The sequence below is a fragment of the Eurosta solidaginis genome, chromosome 4 (assembly GCF_040869045.1).
Source record: "Eurosta solidaginis isolate ZX-2024a chromosome 4, ASM4086904v1, whole genome shotgun sequence".
Taxonomy (NCBI): Eukaryota; Metazoa; Arthropoda; class Insecta; order Diptera; family Tephritidae; genus Eurosta; species Eurosta solidaginis.
Genome location: NC_090322.1, coordinates 3,341,675 through 3,362,464, shown reverse-complemented (window position 1 = coordinate 3,362,464; position 20,790 = coordinate 3,341,675). Strand labels below are relative to the sequence as shown.

The 20,790-nt window shown below is 39.6% G+C and overlaps 4 protein-coding genes across 5 annotated transcripts in view; 1 reads left to right on the top strand and 3 right to left on the bottom strand.

Annotated features, from left to right (window-relative positions):
- sdt (stardust) overlaps window positions 1–20,790 on the top strand; it is a 449,266-nt gene that overhangs the window by 23,684 nt on the left and 404,792 nt on the right. The gene's annotated exons all lie outside the window — the stretch shown is intronic.
- LOC137247550 (odorant receptor 42a-like) lies at window positions 6,243–7,703 on the bottom strand. Its single transcript, XM_067778536.1, has 3 exons — window positions 6,994–7,703; window positions 6,580–6,940; window positions 6,243–6,317 (listed from the first exon to the last, which is right to left on the bottom strand). Exons 1-3 carry the CDS (start codon window positions 7,644–7,646, stop codon window positions 6,243–6,245), a joined length of 1,089 nt encoding a protein of 362 aa, XP_067634637.1. The 5' UTR covers window positions 7,647–7,703.
- Window positions 13,558–15,112, bottom strand: LOC137247536 (odorant receptor 59b-like). The gene is made up of 3 exons (XM_067778521.1): window positions 14,169–15,112; window positions 13,747–14,107; window positions 13,558–13,680 (listed from the first exon to the last, which is right to left on the bottom strand). Exons 1-3 carry the CDS (start codon window positions 15,110–15,112, stop codon window positions 13,612–13,614), a joined length of 1,374 nt encoding a protein of 457 aa, XP_067634622.1. The 3' UTR covers window positions 13,558–13,611.
- LOC137247531 (odorant receptor 7a-like) overlaps window positions 17,009–20,790 on the bottom strand; it is a 10,346-nt gene continuing 6,564 nt past the window's right edge. Inside the window, exons 2-4 of the mRNA XM_067778517.1 lie at window positions 17,581–18,465; window positions 17,157–17,517; window positions 17,009–17,098 (exon numbers count right to left, since the gene is read on the bottom strand). Of these exons, the coding sequence (XP_067634618.1) occupies window positions 17,009–17,098; window positions 17,157–17,517; window positions 17,581–18,465 (1,336 nt within the window). The remainder of the gene's footprint in view (window positions 17,099–17,156; window positions 17,518–17,580; window positions 18,466–20,790) is intronic.

Below are 20,790 nucleotides of genomic sequence, written 5' to 3'. Positions count from 1 at the left end.
CAAGTATAAAGCTCCTCCCTAGCACCTTGACGCAAACCACTGTCTGATCCCCGTCGCTAAAATTGGCTAGAAGAAAAACATTAAGAGTAGACTCAGCCAATATACATGTGCGAGGCTTACCCTTTTCCTGAGCGCTATAGAGCTTATACGCTGGTGTTCGCAGACCACAGATCCCATTGCCAGTGATCAACGGCTCCTGGACTAGTACGATGTCTACCGAACCTGATGAAAGGTGCAGGAGGAGTGCGGCTGATGCTGCTTTGCAGTGATGCAGGTTTATTTGAAGGACCCGAATCACGGTTTGTTTGCGCTCTCCTCCGTGAGCGTCGCGTCCGAATCGCCATCCCCCAGAAGCTAACCCTCAGAGTACAATCCTCTGAGAGCCAAGCTTCCGCCCGAGCCTGACGAAGCGTCGCCACCAGTTTCTTCGCCCTGGTCTACCTGCATCTCGTCCTCACTGGTTAACCACCTCCGTACGAGACTCAAGGTTTACCAAGGCTTCGACGTCAGCCTTATACACCTTAAGGCTTACCCTGAAATCCTGCCTTTTCAACGCTTCGACGATAGCACAGTCGAGCAGCAGGACTATCTGCATCGTGGCCCGTTCAGTTTTTTCCACGATTACCACCTTCCAGTTCTGGGTCGTTAGTAGAGATATACGCCGCCGATTTGCGTCATTTTTCGCACGCCGCCGCCGAATGTCGAAAAAAATGGGCGCGGCGGCTGCGGCGTTCGGCGCGTTACTATATGTTCTACTCTTTTAAGAGTGGCCATTTATTTTGTTTTCTCGAAAATTGGTCCCATATGGTCGAAAGGGGTATAAAGGGATGCGCATCACTGGCAGTTATGAAAATCCAATCCAAGAATAAGCAAATTCAGTGATGCAAAATCCTTTAGTAGGCTCTAGTGGTTTAAATTCTCCTTTGAAATGATTCTCAGCTCACGCTTAAGTTGCATATATGTATCTTCAACACGTATGAGAAGGTTTTGAAAAATCACTTTATTTTCTTAGCTATAAAATAGCGTCTGAAATCTTATTTTGACTTTCACACTTCATCGTTCAACACCCAAGTCTCCCGGTTTGATACATCCTTAAGGTGGTGGCCCTATTCCCAACTAGTCCCTTGGAGTGAATCACATTGGATATAGCCTATCAACCATGTTTAAATATGACCAGCACGTGATGGCTCCTGTTACAAATGTGAATACGTAGGCACATTTTTTAACCAGATTAGGCTTTGTGCTTCGCAAGAACACTCAAAGTGGTGAAGGAAAAGCTTTCTCAAGGCAGTCGAACAAATGACCGGGTGTTCTACTATCCTGACGTAGATGATAGTCGAACTAGTCTAAAAACTGAAGGAGGTCATCCATAATGAGCTCTTATATCATAAGGCCGGAAACGAAGACTTGTGATGTGTGCTATGTTTGAATCCTAGGCAGGTTTAATAATTTTTACCTCCACTGTACAGAAAAGGCATTCCTGTCATATAATTAGTTATATGTCATGGAAGGCGAACACATTTAGAGCATTACAGCAAAATAAGAACGAATTGCATACAATTTTAAAAGTGACGCCTGATTAACGTTTGCTTAGACTCGTCCATTTTGTTCGAAGTCGTGCCAAAGAACACATCTCAGTGTAAGAAGTTTCAATGAATAATATATTCGAAAGTGGAAAGTTTTTAAAGTGCACAAGTAAAATTTTTTAAATTGTTTGCAAGCAAACAAACGCTATATATATATTCCAAAAAGGAAGTACAAATAAAGTGGCGTTAAGTAATTTTCAGCAGAATATGGCCAACTCCCTTATGAGGGTGGTTCGCTGAAGAAGGTGCTCCAATTCAGCCAAATTTAGTGGCTTCACCTACCATATATGTACTTTTTCCTCACAATAACTCGTGCATTGTACAATACCTTCTTGGATTATCTACAAGTTACCTCAGCTGAATACTTAGCTTTACAACTATACACATCTGCATCAGTTTAAACCATAGCAATACCTAACTTACAATACGGATTTCCGAAATCCGTTCACGTATTTGTTTACAGCTATATTGACTACCAATTTACAACCAGACATACAACATAAATCTCCGGCATTTCATCATACTTATATTTCTATATTTCTTCATTTTTATAAAATTACGCACATAGTATCAACGTAGATACATATATGTACATGTATCTATTTCTGTAAGAATTAATCTTTCTAAAATAATTTTTTTTATGTTCGTAAGGTAAAAACGCCTTTGCGTAATTTTTTTTGGAATAAGCTCAAACAAATTTCGAGTTCGGCTCTTTAGTTTTTTTTTTTGTTTTAAATTCTTGAATATTTTTGCCTAAAAAGTACATAAGTATATTCACAATTGTCACGGTGTAAAGCGGGAATATAGCGTATACATAACAAAATTCCACCAAATTTCCAGTGAGGACCTGCTGTTTGCGCAAACAACGTGGGATCATCAAGGGTTAATAAAGGTACGTACATAAGGGTTATAAGACTGGTTGTGGTGTATGTGTGTTGTGCAAAATACAAAATCTCTTTGCTGAGTTTTCATTGCTTCTATCGTATCGCTGTATATTTGGCGTGTTTGTTTTTGTTGTCGATTGTTCCTTTTGGTAAGTGAACTGATTGATTTTGCACATCCATACATATACTTCAATAAAATTGTTCGAAAGTGTTATAGACGGTTTTATTCTCGCTTGCTCTTCGGTAATTTTCCTGTATTTAATTTGCATGTGTAAGTTCGTTTACACATATGTGTTCGAGTTCGTTAAATGTTTGAATTCGTTTTGCTTAAGTGTTAGTGCATTGAGAGAGAATATTAAACGATTCCTCTCACTGCAAACAATATACTTTGTTATGTAACGATAATGAATTTTAATTAAAATGAATAAAGTGTAAGTGGTATAAAACTATGTGATCTCAGGCGCTGATTCTTATATTAGGTTGGGACGGGAGAGATGGTGTACTCTCGTAGAATGGTTGGGAAGGGAGAGAGCGGAGACTGAATAACATCTGAGTCTCCATGATGCAGTTCCATTCTTGTCGTTCTGTTGTCGTCTTGTTTCGCTACAATTTACGTTCCCCGTAGGAAACAATTTTCCATGCGTCCGTCCGCTTATCTGGTATTCTGCGTTGTCTGTGATTATTGTCCGATGTGTAATTTGCTGTTGTTTATATTAGGATTTTATATTAAAAGAAAATCAAGTGCATGAAAATTATGTTTATGTATGTATGCAGTGTGAATAGTTTATACAAGTATCCACCCCAGCCGAAGAGCTTAGACCAGGTCCAACTAGCATGCACGCCCGTATAACATTGCACTGCCGCTGTAACATCTGGCGATCCGACATGGTACATTACAGACTATTGAGGTCAATGTATCGACTTTTATCCACGGTCCTTGTAAAGTTTAAATTACGTAGATGCGCCAAGGATTATATGATTTTCACCCATGTGTTACCCAATTATATAGACTTAGACTGCTTATGATTTCGAGGGCGGCATCCTTGGCCGAATAAATACTCCCTAACATTTCAAGGTACATATTATTTTGGTGTAGCTCGGAAGCATAGCGCGACAAAAACATCCGCCAGAAAGTCTTCGGAGCTACACCTAGAGCTTCGAGGAAAGTGACTAATGCTAATCGTTAAAACTGTGCCACGAGAGTCATGACTATTGGCAGAAAATTGATAGCAACCGTAAGTCGCCTTTGTGCGTGACCAGCATGTAGCCACAAATGATTTAAAGAAATCGTGCCGACGATGGGTATTAGAGTTAGCACAGAACATCTCCTTCGGTAAAACTGAGCTACAAAAGTGTGACCATTTTAAGTATTTCTCCCTTTCTCTGCAAGGAGCTACTCCCGAAATTGTTTGAACGATCCGCGAGATTTTGAGGCAAAAACCGCGGAATTTTCCGACATGGCCGAAACGTCGATTTCCTTAAATACTTATAAACAAAACCTTTCCAAATATTTTTTTTTTAATTTTCGCTTTACAAGCCTCCCAGATACTCATCCGCAAGTTAATGATATTGTTCCAGATCGTCGAACATACTCGTACCATTGAATTCAGCAGTATATTTCCATATTCATTAGTTGTGGAAAATGTGATACTCTGAAGTCCAGCCATTCAATTAAGAGGTTTACGCCGATCACTTTGTCGGCACGCCGGTCACGCTGCCGCCGCCGGTATATAATAGAGCCTACGCCGCCGCCGCCGATTAAGTGACCGGCGTGAACCTCTAGTCGGTTGACCCGGGTTGTACTCCTGGAGCAGCTCCAGGATGTCAGCTGGGTCCATTGGCGTCACTGGAACCCAGGCTCTAGCCCTTGGTCGTGAGGGGATAGCACGCGCCTCCACTCCCTTAAGGCGCGCCCGGATACACCTCACCTATCAGCTTGACGGCGGTTTTATAGAGCTTCACCGACCTGGCGTCGTCACAGGCAATTAGCTTGACATTGCCCTGGAACCACCCCGCATCGGTATAAGAAGGCGGTGGACCAGGGTTGTCTTTTTTAACGTTAACGGCCACTGTAGCGAGCACGGCCTCAATCCACTTCCATTGTTTCGGGATCCTGCCATCTTCGCTGCTCTCGTCTATAACGCCATTGATCTGCCGATCCTTGGCAATTTCGTCGAAAGACCGCGTCCAGCCTCCCTGCGTCTTGGCCCTTTTCGAGGTTTCATCACTCTCGACCCAGTCCAGCCTGAACTCCGGCAAAATTTGTCTCGCCCAAACAATATCACACTGCGCCTTCGCCCAGTCCCCCGCAGAAACATCCCCCTCCCTTATCGGTGAGCAGGCATTCCTGCGCAGGATCAGGGCAGCCCAGCGTTTGTCTTGGTGACTTGGCTTTTTCAGTCCCTTGACTTTAGAGCCAGCCACCCCCACATCCCTGGAGCCCCCAGCAGCCAAACCGCCAGACGCTTGGCGCTGAGTGGCAGCCATGCTGGTGGCTACGGAATGGGCGGCAGCCGCCCCAAAGGCCTACCGGCCGGTGGCCCCTCCCCGAGAGGTACCGGCCTTCGGAAAACCAGGGCTGGATTCTCTCTCAGCCCTACCCTTCCTAGATTGGCCCTTGGCCCTATAGCCTACCCCACCTCCTTGCGGCCCTCAGCAGTCGACCCACCAGACCCTTGTCGCTGGGTGGAGGGCCTGCTGCTGGGGCCAAGGGAGGGGCGGTAGCAGCACTGATGGCCTCCCGGTCAGTACACCCTCCATGAGAGGTACTGGCCCTAGGACTACTCGGACCGGAAAATCTCTCGGCCCTTTTCTGTCTGGCTGCCGCTGCGGCAGCGAACCGCTGAGGAGTCCTCTCACCTGCCTTGAGGTCCGGCTGAGCCGTACCCTTTGCTCCTGTCGACTTCTTACTAGGAGAGCCGCCCTCCTTATTATTTTTAACATCAAACATTTTCTGCATACTAAACATCCCACGAGTAGCGGAGAAGGGGAAGGGTCCGCCCGGACAGAGATCTGTGGTGTCCGGGTAAGGCTAAATAGCATCGAAGGTCGCTCGGTATTCGATGCACTACGTTAGCGACTGGGCTATTTATGTGCCCCCCACCAAGCTGATCCACCCCATTAAGGAGGAAGGAAGAGAAAAAGAAAGGAAGATAGGGTAAGGGGGTGGGAAGAAAGGTCGCCGCTCGAATTAGCCGCCGAAGCGTTACCAGGTGCCACCACGAGGAGGCTCCGCCCCTATATGAGGGAGGGAGGGTGCAAAAACACCTACGGGTCGACGATTTGGGGTGACGCCGGTGAGTGCAAGGCGCAACACCCTCATGAAAGGCACCCAAAGCGACGATACAACTAGCAGGAAAATAGTTTAGATCTACCAATTTGTAGAAAAAATTAGCAGCAAATCAGCAGAGAAGCTCGGCCTTAATATCCTCGGCAAAATATTTGTTTTATTAGCTAGGGCGGGCGACTTTCGCCTCGATTTAATCGTGGCAAAATAGGTGCAGAAATCAGTTTTAAATTAAAATAGTTAATAATATAAACTTTTCTTATTTTTTTTTATTCAGTATTCAAATGAACAAAGACCACGTTCACACATACGGGCTTGTGTATATCCTGTGTGTTGACAGAACCAATTCAATTCCGGTATTCTTCCCGTTACAAGTTTTACTAACAAGAGTGCTATATTCATGTGGGAAAAAATTAGTAATTAAACAATTATGTTGAAGTGCGCTCTTCTACTCAGCGATTTTTACGCTTTTGTGCCCATCCAACTTTATTCCATTCCCAGCCGCTCCTTCAAGTTCATATTCTCCATTAACGTGTAAAGTGAGAAAGAGAATTTAGCAATCTGAAAAAGGAAATTAAATTAAAAGTACTCATGATGTAAGTAGAAATTGCAAAGAGCTGTTCCCTCTTTCTTAGTCCAATTGCCTATTGAGATAAAAGTTCCATGTTTTTGGTAACTTTTGCGCTTTTCCACGATTCGCCGGAAGCTTTGGAAATATTATCGAAAATCTATGTTTGGCTATACTATTTTCAAACATCTCAGCTTCATCGTATGCAAGCATTTTCTTCCATCTGTTCAAATTATACTTATCCCACTTACTTACACTAAGAAAACTATTAAGCGTTACCGGAAACAGCTTCCCGGCGGTTAGAAACATTGGACGCTGCGTACGTTGCATAAAGAAAATCAACAATTGGCGATATTCCTTGCTTTGCTCGACCCAATTCGAGTGAAAAATCACATCCGATATCTGATTGCTGTCGTCGATCAGACATTGCGCATAGTAACACGTTGGAAAGATCTCCATGGCCACAGCGATAATGAAGAAGCAACAGCCCACGCGAGACGAAAATTCATTTGAAAATACAACAAGATTGATGAGCCCCGTACCAATACAAATTGCCGTTACTGTAAACTGCACAAAGATCGTTATCGAGGTCATGGGCGCAATGATGTTGTAGAGTCTGTAAAGATATGATAAAAGAACACAGCTCGGCATATATTATTTGTAACTTACTCAATTAGAAGTTGATGATCCTTAATGCACAACTTAAGCTCGACAAGGTTTTGCTCCAATGAACTAGTACCCAACTTATCTATGCGGAGAAGCAAAGTTTTAATGTGTGTACGCAGTATGTTGATGTAAACCACGGGATAGGCATCATTGATAGTTTGTTGTATGCAAGCCAAGTGTATTAAGAAAAAATCGAATAGCGAAACGAAAAAGAACTCGACATTAGAACGACGCCATTCCAGAAAAGGATAATACATTGCATAAGGTGGATGGCCCTTAATAACGGCACCAAGAAATGTGGTAACCGCGTAGCTGATAAAATTTAAGAGAAATAATAAAACCACTTTTTGCCCAAAGCGCACCATGCGATGTAGTTCGACAATTTCATCTGCGGCGCGACAACGCTTATCTAGACGATGGGTTAGAACGTTGGTCTTACGTAGCTTTAATAGCAGAAAGGACAATATAATGAACTTGACAGAGCCACCGTAAACATCGAATGTAACTTGCAAAGAAGTAAGCAGATTGCTAATGTTAGCATCCTCCGCGGAGATGGTGCAGAAAAGTAGTGTAAAACCGAGCGGCAAATAAATGATGACCAAAAATTTCATGACGATGGCATAGAATATGTACAGCATACGAAAACGTTGTGGCATACCAATGCCCAAACTGAAGCCAGCCTTGAAGAGATATTCGGTTGCATCTTGACTATTTACTGGAGGATCGGCTACGGAAAAGAAGAAACCCAGAAAAAATGCATGTTTGGTCAGCCAACCGTTGAACCTTGCGCTTTTTACATCAGTTATTTTTATCTACCAGATTTTTTTTCATTTTCCTCAAAGAAGTGCGATGATCCCCTGTTCGTCGGAGAGTCAAATTTTTCCTTCGCGTCGCTCAACTTAAACTGCATTGCAGTTTTAATTCTCTTCATTGTAAGTAATCGCCTGCCATCTTCGGTTTCAGCATTCTTTTGCTTCTTCATCTCGCCAAGATGTTTAAACGTCTTTATGTTCAGATTTAAGCGATTTGGCTTTTATACGAGCACGTAAAATGGACTCCTACTTATTTGTGTACTAGTATATACCTAGAGGCGTTTCTGGGAGTCGACAGATAAGTTGGATTAAAGGAAACGAAAAGAGTAGTGTGTTCGAGTTGCAAATGCTTAACTCCCATGAGTTTGTTATGATTTCATTAATATCCTTCTTTGACTAAAACAAGTAAGGAAATCTAAGTTCGGGTGAAACCGATCATTACACACCCAGCTGTACACTTGAAATGCTGTTGTTGTTCGTTTTGTGAGCTTAATAGTGTTACAAGGCTGTGTAATAATACATATACAAATGTTTCTATTCTGAACTAATTTTCGTTTAAAAAAAGCAAAATGAATACAGACGCTAACACCAATGACCATGAGCGGGTAATAATGCAGTTTTCCTTCAGATATGGGAATTTCCCTACTGTTTATTTTAAAATAAAGATATAACAGATCAATAAAAGTACGATTGGTACAAAACTATTTTTCGCTAAGATTTAACTTATTTTTGCCTGCGACCCTTTTTAAAGTCATTTATATAAAATTGGGCGTGGTCCTTAACCAATCTTATCCATTTCTACTAGAAATATTTCCTGCTATAAGGAAAATATGTGTACCCAATTTTGTTTCGATATGTAAATTTTTCTTCGAGTTATGGCTCCCGAAACATTGAAAATTGCTTAGACAATAAAGGGGCGGTGTCACAACCATTTTCAAAAATTTTAGTGTTTTCCAATTTAATGTTATAATTCAATTTAGAAAGTAAAATTCTATTGATACAAAGCTCTTTTTCGCTAAGATATAGCTTATTATTTTCGTCTACGACCCTTTTAAAAATCTTTTATATAAAAGTGGACGTGGTCTTTGATCGATCTCGTCCAATTTTCTAGAAATATTTCCTGCTATAGGGAAAATTTGTGACCCAATTTTATTACAATCCGTTAACTTTTCTTCGAGTTATGGCTCCCGAAACATAGAAAATTGCTTAGTCATAAAAAGGGCGGTGCAACGCCCATTTTTTTAATTTTAAGGTTTTCCTATTTCTTGTTATATGTAAATCCACTTGGGAAATGAAATACCATTGAAAAAAAGCTCTTTTTGCAAAGACATAGCTTATTATTTTCGTCTACGACCCTTTTAAAAATCTTTTATATGAAAATGGGCGTGGTCCTTAACCGATTTCGTTAATTTTTCTTCAAAGCATTCCTTATAGTAAAGGCAACCTCTCTGCCGAATTTTGTTATGATAGGTTTAACGATTTTTGATTTATCGAGCCCTTCCCGCAATTTAAGTGTAACCAACAAAAATACAGATATTAGTTTTTTGCTGAAAACCGATAGTTTTGCATGATTTGAATAATCTCACAAATTTTTATAATAGAGAATAATACCGTTATCAAGCTAAATCAAAAATAAATTTTAGTGTAAGTAAATTTTGAGGTTTGTTTACTTTTTTTGTGACCGGAAATTGCTGCTTACCTCAAAAGTGCTTATCTGTGGTATCTTACGCGTAATGTTTATTTTCACTTTTATCGTGTATATTTATATTGTTCGCAAAAGCACTTGTTGCAATTATACTGTATACGCATGATTTAAGCAACCATTTTGCAAAAAGAAGAAAATATATATTTTAGTTTGATACAAATCATTTCTGCTTAAGTTCGTGAAATCCAATAAAATTGTTTTATTATTTTAATATGGAGCTTTTACAAAATAAGTTGATTAATTATTTTATATTATCTTTAAAATAAAATAACAAAACTGTGTTTTTATACCAATGAACGATCAAGAATAACTCGCTGGGGCCATATAGCGATACTGAGTCTAAAAAAAACATATTCTGGGGAATTAGAAAACGAGATATGCGTTGGAACAAGAGGGTAAAAGAAGAAACGAAAACTTCCTAAAAGACTTCGGAACGAAAGCCGTATGAAGTTAAACCAAATCCCTGCGTAGGTAAAAAGTGTGGAAACAAGTGTTGTGAAAAGCTTAGTGAGCAAGATCGGTTGGTGCTAAATGAAAACTTTTGGGGCTTAGGCAACAAGATACGACCAAGAGATTGGCTTCTATCGTGCATGACCCGGAAATGCGTTCAAAGGAGAGCATCAGATAGCCTTAAAAGTAGTGGAGCGTTTTACTGAAAACACTTAATAGAAAAAAAACATAACTCTTCAAATACCTCTTGCCTGACCAAAAAAAGGCCTCCTCCCCATAATAAGTCTGACGAAATAAATGTGGCTCTTTTTAAATCATTCATTGAACACCTACCAGCAGTTTCTTCTCACTATTGTAGGAACAAAAGTACTAAGTTATATCTTCCAGAGTACATTCGAAACGTGCCAACTTTGTATAGGTGTTACACGCAGCACTTGATAAATACAAATCAGGCTTCCATTTGCCAAAAAAGGACAAATGTATTATTTGTGAAAAGTATAAGAATTCGGACAGAGAAGCACAAAACCTTTTACAACAAACTGAGGAACATAAAATGCACATACGGGACAGAGATAAATCAGAAGTAATTTTCTTAGAGGACCAAAGAAAAAGCAAAGAGAATGGGACGTATATCTGCGCCAGCTTCGACCTTCACAAAGTATTGAATACACCACACGGAAAAAGCGTAACCCTTTCCTTTCAAGAAAATATGCTTTTTATAATGAAAGCGTTTACGAAAACGGCACAAGAAACGGTTATTGCTTTGTATGGGGTGAATCGGATGGAAACGTGGATGTAACGAAATTTCTAGTGCAATTTTCCAATACTTAAATATCGTGGATGAAAGGGAGACTCTTTCTGATATAAGTCTATATTGTGATAGTTGTGTTGGGCAGAACAGTAACAGAGCTGTGCATGCAATGATAATATATTTCATTAAATTAACTAACCTGTTGCCTGATAATACCATGATGCCCGTGGACTCCATACATAGCACTATTGAGCCTTTTATTCGCGATAGAAATGTTGGGGCTCCAAGTGAATGGTATACAATTATTTCAAACGCAAGAACTATACCAGAAAGTTATACATGCATTTCAATTCATAGTTCGGATTTTAAAGATTGGAAAACCTTTTCTCAAGCTTTGCTTCCAGCTTCAGTTAAAATATCATTTACGTCTTTGTGTTGCGCTATCTTCGAAAAAAATTCTCCATTGGTTAAACTACACTATGGTTATTTTCTGTTCTGTTCATTGTATGATCACTTCTTACACATTTCTTCTTCAAAATATAACGACCTAAAAGCTCTTTGCGAAAAGAATATCATACCAAAACAATTTCACTATGAATATATTAGCTTATCCCATACTGGAAAGATAATAGATACATTGCCTGAGACAGACGAAGATGACTGAATTATTTTGTTTACAACAATACTGTTTAATATATTGTGTTCAAATTTGGAATTGTATAAGTTTCCTTTAATTTCAAATGTATGTATGTACTAAAAAATTACAATAAATACGCCTTTAATGTGCCCCTATGTAATCTGAAAAATATAATTGAATAACTTAAAATTTAAGGTAACCAACAAAATAGTGTTTGGAAAATGAGCCAACCTGACAGCAAAAAATACGTAAGTACAGAAAACATGACTTTCGGTACAGTGTGGTCAAAAACCGAAGTCTTAATTGTAGGCTCAAGAATTATTTTATACACATACCAAATTTCATGATAGTAGCTATTTTTTGTCAGAAGATAATTACAAAAAACCTACTGTAAAATTTATTTTTTGTTGGTTACACTTAAATTGCGGGAAGGGCTCGTTATGATTAATAATATTTGTAAAATTGATTTTATCACAGGTGGGCGGTGCCACGCCCATTTTAAAAAATTTTTTCAAATTTTTATCAATAGTCAATATCAGTCCACACGTCAATTTTCAACATTCTGGGTGTATTATTTACTAAATAATCAGGTTTTTTGTGTTTTCCAAAATGTTATATATATAAAAAGTGGGGGTGGTTATCATCCGATTTCGCTCATTTTCAATACCAATCTATTCTGGGTCCAGATAAGCTCGTCTACCAAATTTGGTGTAGATATCTCAATATTTACTCAAGTTATCGTGTTAACGGACAGACGGACGGACGGACGGACAAGGCTCAATCAAATATTTTTTTATACTGAAGGTTTTGATATATGGAAGTCTATATCTATCTCGATTCCTTTATACCTGTACAACCAACCGTTGTCCAATCAAAGTTATAATACCCTGTGCACAAGTACAGCGGGTATAAATAATATTGCGAATTGTATTGCCTATTTACTATTTCAATAACTTTGGTGGGTGGAACAGAGGATTCAGTTTGCTTGCATTGATTATGCAATAATTGATAGTTTTAAATGTCACATATACATGGGAGGTTCTTAGTTGTAGTCTATTATGCCATTCGACAAATTGTGGGCGGTGATTTTGTTAATTAAAAATTAGTTTTTTCAGATTTTGTTGTTGTTCTTGATTTAGGTGCTCAGTGCGAATTTAAATGCATATCGCCACTTACTAATACCGAAGACTACGACAAAGTGCAAGGGTAACGTAACCATATAGGCTTTGCAGGGGCTATTCATTACTATGGAAGCTATTTTCAAGAAATAAGTTCCGAACATTTTGAATTCTGTCATATATGGAAACTGAAATAGTTTTGAATGAGACATACCAAGAAAAATAGTAGGAATCTTTCGCTAGGTTGGGTTAAATTGTTTGGCAGCTGAAATATGATACACGTGGACTGATGGAAGACTGTAATCAAGCCAAAAATTTTGCAAATTACGTTGAATAGACCTATACCTGTATTCACATGCCCGTTTATTGGCCAGGTGGATGGCAGTTCTACCCCAAATTGGAACGGGATAATTTACAAGCTTAGCGACAGTGAAAAATAAATGTAATACGGTTTTCACACTGATTCGAGTAAACGCACATTTAGATAATATCCCAGGCCAGGTCATCAGGCGACATAAGACATCTCAGTTCCCAAAGTCTTTGCAAGGCGTTACCCCCAAGTGACTAGCTCGTCTTCTTCTTCTTGTAGCAATGCTTCGCTCGAGCCAATAGGTGCGCTTACTCACAAATTGTCATCGATATCCTCGAACGGAAGTCAAAGAAAACTTGCAGTTTCAATAGGGTTGAACCATGGATTTTAGGTGCTTTGGTTGCATGGGGAACACATTACATGCAGGGCATACATTGAGTATATGGGGGTGGATTCTGGATAAGCAAGAGTTTAGCCTATTACAGTTTCCAGACCAAAGTTGTGCCAGAGTGACCTGCGCCTTCATGGGAAGTATACTCATCTGCTTCAAAGGGCGAATTGTGAGCCGGATTTCTATCATTGTACTTAAATCATTATAGTTTCAATCCCGTGCTGTGTAGATGTGAGTCAATCCGAATTTATCACTCCAGCAAAATAAGGATTCAAGCAGTATTGTCATTGCTACTTTTATTCATAGTTCTAATTCACAAAGCAAGTGCGCTACATTTCTAATCCAATCGTGCAAGTTTATATCATTTCATTGCAACTAAATTTTGCAACATTTCTCGCGTTAAACATCTCTCTGATTAAACAAATCCGATTGAGAACCCATTACAGCTCACTCGAAACGCTCTTTAAGCCCCATCTCGTTAATGAAACTGTAAAGAGTGAAAGAGAATTTCGCAATCTGAAAGTATAAATAAACAATTTTTTAAAAATATCCCCCATGCTGTATTCTCCAAACAACGCTCACACTAACAAAAGTAGCCAAATTGACCGGTACCAATTTGCCCGCCAACAATTCCATAGGTTTCTGTGTGTGCTGCATAAAAACGACCAATAATTTTCGAAATTCATAACTTTGGTCTGGCCAGCGTGAATGAAAGATGACATTTGCCAAGTTGTTGCTATCGTCGAGTAGACACTGAGCATAATAACAAGTCGGATAGATTTCCATAATGACGGCGAGCACGAAAAAGCATGAACCGATGCGCGACGAAATATCAACAGCGAAGATGAGAATGTTGAGTAATGTGCAACCGAGTATAATGGCGGTGACCATGAATTGCATAAAGAGCGTTATTGACATAATCGGCGAGATGGCATCGAAGAAACTGTAAAGGGATAACACGCTGCAGCAGGAGTTTGAAATACTGAAAAAGAGCTCATACCTACCTCAACAAAAGCTTATGATCTTTGATGCACGCCTTCAAATCTTCATAGTTTTGTACGAAAGTGTGTTGCGGGCTCTTGCCCAAATTTTGGATGCGTATAAGTAGAGTTTTCATATGAGCTCTGATTATGCAAATATAAAGTGGTGCATAACCATCTGATATTGCTTCAGTGCTACTTAGACCTAACATGAGAAAGTATTCCAAAAAACCAGCCGCCACGAATTCCCAACTCGAACGTCGCCATTTCAATATTGGATTGTACAAATTGTAGGGCACACGCCCTTGTAATGCTGCACCAATAAATGTGCTGGTAGCGTACAGACAATTCACTGAAATCACAAATGTAAATACGCCATTACCTTGCCGCACGACTTTGTGTATTTCAGCTATCTCGGACTCATCACGGCAACGCGAATCCAATGTATCCATAATTGCTTCCGAAGCACGCAGCGTACTCAATTGATAGACCATTACGAAATATTTGACGGCGCCCATGAATGAGTTGATAGCGACTTGTAGCGAAGTAAGGAAGTTACCAATTTCCAATGTTGAAAAGTCGAGTTGACTAAACGAAACGGCAAATGAAAATGGGAGCCAAAAGCCGAGCAGAAAGAAAGGTATTATAGAGTATAAGCGATAGAAGAGCACGTAGCGCTCGGGATGCCATACTCCCCATAGTTGATACAGACCGAACATGCGGCGTAGTGCCTCCTTACTGTGAATGTCTGGTTGGATCAAAGGTTTAGGCGTTGTGGCCTCCTTGTTGCCCGTATCTTTTTTAACGAAGACAAGCTTCCTAGTTAACGGATTCCTTTGTTGATCACCCGGTAGTAATATGCTCTTGTTAAGAAGTTGATCTTCTGCATGCTTGCTATTCGTTATTGATGTTAATTTAGCGTTCTTGCTAAGTAGCTTTTGCAAGTTGGACTTCAGCAAGTTGCCCATGTTGCATTTCACGTTGCTTACTGGAGTGTGAAAATTGCGAATCTGACAGGATTTAACAGCTTTTATTCAATTGTTGTGATAATTTAATTATTAATTAGCTTCACACCTGGTTTACAGTGGCGCTTTTGGTAAAAGGATCATAAATGAAGAGGATCTGATGTCGTTGTAAAAAAATGAATTAAATCTTTTCGTACTTGCTGCAGTTAAAACCGACCGCCCTTCTCCGGAAATACATTTGAACAGTGCCGGTTCTTGGATGCAACTGTCGCCAATGCGCTGAAAGTTGCTATACTGTAAATAAAGCACCAGTTGCATTGTGGTAGAGCAGTCTTTCTTCTCTTCAGAAAATACACCATTGAGATAGCATATTCTTAACGGCATCTTTGCCATTACACTCAAACAAGCAAAATATGCCCGAAAAATAACAAACTTCTAAATTTTGCAAAGTGAGTAATTGAAAAAAAAAAACTGATTCAGTATGGGGCGCACTTCGTTTGTGTCTTCAATTGAGCAGGGAGCTATTTCGTAACGCGGATGGGCTGTCTGTCGATATCTCCTGGATACCACTTCAAAAAGTGCGAGGGTATTAATATCTACCTTGACAATACTAATAAATAACGTTCTCCGGCCGAGAGTCAAGATAATGAAGACGATCGCGAACTGCCCCACGCTGATCTGAATACCTTGAAATGCCAAACATGGCTCTAGCTTGACTAGACTCAGGCATTCTCAAGCAGTGTCCTGCACGACAAATGGTCAGTGATGAAATCAGGGGGGGGGGGGGGGGTAAGGGAAAACTAGAAGAGATACTTTGGAAGCTCCTATTGCGGGGATTCAAAATAAAATATAATATATATCGACAAAACGAGTAACTTACCTCACAAAACGAGCTATCAATACCTGCACAGAGTATCCTGTCAGTTAGCGTCTTGGGTTCCGTAATATGGCCGATGCGAATGCTAAGTAAATTCTCTTAGAGAAAGGGGAATGCCAATTATGGCTTTCAAATGCCTGATTAAACTGCATGTTCTTCTAAAGGATGACAGTATTTTTAAAAAAAAAGAGATATCAATAGACCTAAAGTTATTCCCCAAATTTATATTTATTCTATACTAATCCTACTATCTTTGTGGTCCAACTCAGTGGTCTGTCTTGGTCTACCTTTATCTTAGTCGGACAATGCCTAATATCTAGTTTTGGGTTTTCTTCCAGTTAGACTAAGGGCAATGACTGTAAAACTGTAAAGTTTTAGTTTTTTCTTGCTTTGCGCAGGTTAAAGGACCTAGTTTTAGTACTTCAGCACGATCTCGTCAACAATGGCTAATTTGCAAGTATCGGCGAATAACTGTTAAGAAGACCGGTATAGGAGCATATATCCAGCCGAACGAGAGAGAATTTTACATTAAATAATCATTTGGCCTAGAAAGTTTAATGTGGTCATATTAATCGTTCCCAAGGTGGTCGGGCTAGAACCTCCATGGTGCTTGTTACCGGAACGTACCGGATCTATATCCGGTAAAGGACCATCCAGATCGATAATTTAAGGTTTTGGGGAGTACCTTAGGGGCGTGTTTTTATCGCTAATACAACAACAACAACAACTCCTTACACTTTTTTAGGGTCCTGCCTCTGTCAGCATGAATTAGTTATAAAATAAGCGAGCATTTGGACATTTTCCAAAATAGTTTAAAATTCTCTTTTCCTTTCAAAACACCTTAGGCGCTTTGTCCCTTTGAATATGAAATCCATATCTTATTCATAAACTTTCCCTCAACTTTTCGCTCGAGTTCACGATTCATTACCTATTTTCTCTACTTACCTACACGAAGCTACTGTACTACAAAAATAACTATGTATTGAGCTAGAACTAAATTTAAAATCTTTCAATATTTAATTCTAGTTGCCTGTAGCCGACAAAGTCTCAAATCTTTCCTTCACACCCATATTATTTATGAAACTGTAGAGTGTAAATGAAAACTTTGCAATCTGAAAAGTGCAAAGGTTATTGTCATTTGAAGTGTATAAAAATTAACCCTTTCCTTACCGATACAAAAGTAGTCAGATTAATGGGCATAAGTTTGCCCGCAAAAAGTTCCATCGGCTTCTGTGTATGCTGTGTGAAGAGCACCAACATTTTACGAAACTCCGCACTCTGTTCTATCCAGTTACAATGAAAGATGGTAGCAGCCAGCAGATTACTGTCATCCAGTAGACTCTGTCCATAATAGCACAAAGGATAGATTTCCATAATTAAGGCTAACAGAAGAGCTACATGCCCAATGCGCGCTGAGTCGTCAACGGCAAAAAGCATGACATTAAGCAAAGTGACCCCAAGCAAAAGCGATGTGGTCATAAATTGCACAAAATAGGTTGTGGAGACGACGGAGTGTACGATATCGAATAGCCTATGAATGTTGTTAAACAATGCGTTCTTGACACCAAATATTAAAAACATTTCATACACTCACTTCAATAGTAGTTTATGATCCTTGATGCACATCTTAAGCTTCTCATAGTTTTGTTGCAAGGTAGATTCCGGATTGGAGCCGAGCTTTTCAATGCGTATGAGCAGCGTCTTCATATGCGCACGAATAATGCAAACATAAAGTGCAGCATATGAGTCGGTTGTTGCCTCAATGCAAGACAAACCATCCACAAGCAACCATTCCCAAAGCGATTCCAGCACGAGTTCCCATCTGGAGTTGCGCCAATTCAAAAGTGGATTGTAAAGGTTATAAGGTGGGCGTCCTTTAACTACTGCGGCCAAAAAAGTGCTTGTTGCATAAGTGACATTGCAAATCAGAACATAAATGAACACGCGATTTCCAAGACTTGCCATCTTGCGTAGCTCATCGATCTCATCATCTTCGGTGCAGCGCGCATCCAATTTGGTCATTATCTCTTCGGTGGTGCGTAGTTTGGGTAAACGAAATGCCAAAATCCATAGTTTGATAGCGCCAACACCAGATGCAATGCCGACTTGAATCGAAGTAAATAAATTGCCAATATTAATGTTCGAGTAATCCAACAAACAGTACGAGATCACAAAAGCTGCCGGTAGATATAAGGTGAGTATGCAGAGCGGTAGAAGTGCGTAAAAGCAGTAGAGCACTTTATTTTTTTCTGGCATGAGCACGCCAAGTGCCATAAAGAACCGATAGAGATATATGAGTCCGTCCTTGGATTGGACATTGTGCACAGCTCCGAAGCTTTGCTGGTCGCACACTTCTTTCTTGTTTTTGTTTGGAGTACGCGTAGCTCTTTCAAATTGTATCCGCATCAGTTCGGCATTGGTTACTACGGGGTTGGCAGAAGGTTGCTTTTCAACGACAACGAGTGTATTTGTGTTAGATCTCCAAGGAAAAGGTTGGCGAAACTAACGTTTCAAGAAGTCGATCATATTGCAGTATAGTCTTTGATTCTATAGATTTCCTGCGAAAGTTGGAAAAATAAAATAATGAAATGCTGCAAGATACGAGATCGGGTAGCGTTCATATTGCCAACTTCGAAGCATACCCAATTGCTCCTAAATTACTGATGCAAGGTGATGTTTAAGACATTTTATCACAAACATTTTACTCTTTAACTCTTAGGACTCTGAACAATTTATAATAACCAAGCAGATACCAAGCTCTTGTTGTATAGCTCTCTGAAATACTCAAACCATGCGAACTTCTTGAATTGAATCACTTTTCACATTTCCCAAACAAACATTTAATTTTCTCTAAACTCACTTCGTACACTTTACTGCTTTTTTGCTATGGACGACGGCATAGTTCAATATCTCGGCGGCTGGTCGGGTGTAAATACCCAAGACTGGCGCTAACTCAAGTTTGCTATTAAGTAAAAATACCATTGGGCTAGCTTCATAGAGTTATAATTGGTTCAGATACAACTTTTTGTGGACTTGGGAGCTAGCAGGCCCAATTTCATTTTGAAATATAAAGTACTTACCTCTTATGCTTCCTTGGCGCTGACTGGCCTTAAAAAGTTTTGGGCTAACAACTCAATCAGTTTTCCAACAAATCCTTTTTTTTAGTTTTATTATTGGCTTACTAAATATTTAATGAATTGCAAAATAATTTAATTATGAGTGAATAAACAAAATACTTATGACTGTAATTTTAAAAGGGGATTCAATAAGGCTGTCGTATTTCAATTTGTAGGCATAAGTTTTCACAAATCACTTCTTATTATCCTTCTTTGGTACTCAAGTTCTAGACTTATTATAACAAGTCTGTGTATTTTATTAGACAATGGTCGGCCTTCCCAAATTTAACTTCTACACTTTCATCATACTTGACTTGATGGATGGATCGATGCCGAGAGAAAACGGAATGCTGATGAGCTGTACGAGTCTTAAATACATGAATGAAGGTATCTCTGCCGATTTCAAATTATGATAATGAAAGTAGGTGATTCAACTCAAAAAGTAACTTTTTGCGACTGTCATATTTGAAAGCAGAAGAAGGCGGAGATCTTCACTGAGTTGTGAGATAGAGGAAGACAACTGCAACTCTTGGCGTAAGAAGTCGCGAAACAGAGATACCTTGTGTGACTTGTTATGCAACGGTCGAATCTCTCGGACTGTTGTTGTTTTTTTAGCGAGAAGGACATTCTCCGAGGGTTTCGGGGAGTTTTATTAATATTGATGGTCCTTTGCCGGGCATATATCCTCCCGGTAACAAGCACAATTAAAGTACTAGCTCAACCATTTCGAGAACGACTTAATATGACCATATTGCATCTTCTAGGCCTAGGAGACTCCGGCATAATCGGTTAAAGGGTTAGAAGGGGTGAATACATCGGCAGAACCTCATTATCATGATGTGAGGCTGCAAGCAGGTGCCTGTTTAAAATCAAACCTTTAACGTTCTGTTAAGCGACTTCAGACTTAAAAAAAACGGACAGCGTCAAAATTTTTACTATGAGCCAAATACAGTGGCACAACATGAAAAAAGTATAGACCTACTCATCACCTATTCCATAGCACGAAATACAGCTATCTATATTTCCCTTAAAAACCTTTACGGCCTTAGAAAATGACAATTCGCAATGACCAGTTCAGTAAGAATCGGTAAGGACCTCTGCGAGCCCTTGCAGGCAGACGCCATCGTGAGATTTTAATAATTTCATGTTTGCGAAAAAAATACAAGTAGCTCTGGAATAATATTTTAGAATACCGTACATACAAGACCTAACAACGACCTAAACTCGTTAAGAAGCAATGGAGCGCTACAACGGACTAGCTAGTACATTGTCAAGTTGGATACATTTTCTTTGGCATATTTTTCATCGAGAGCCCCTTCGAAATAAAAGTTTTACTCGCAAATTTTACGTACAAATTCTACAAGCGCATTTTACAATTGCAGCACCCTGTATATAGCTGGTGACTATGAATTACTAAATTTTTCTGTTGCATTTTAATGCATAATTAATTGCATTTTTTGTCTACGACTGTTGCCAGAGTTCACAAGTGGGGTCAACACTAACGCAAGAATTACATTTTCCAATGAATAAAAAAAAGCGATGCAACTTTTGTTTGTTGGGTCAGCTGTAAATAAATAAGGGTATGTAAATAGAAATTTGCTATTGTTTTTAATAAATCAGGTACTTGTTGGGATATTAGGCCGGGTCACTATCGATAGCGTTTACAGATCCGATTTAGTTTTAAATAA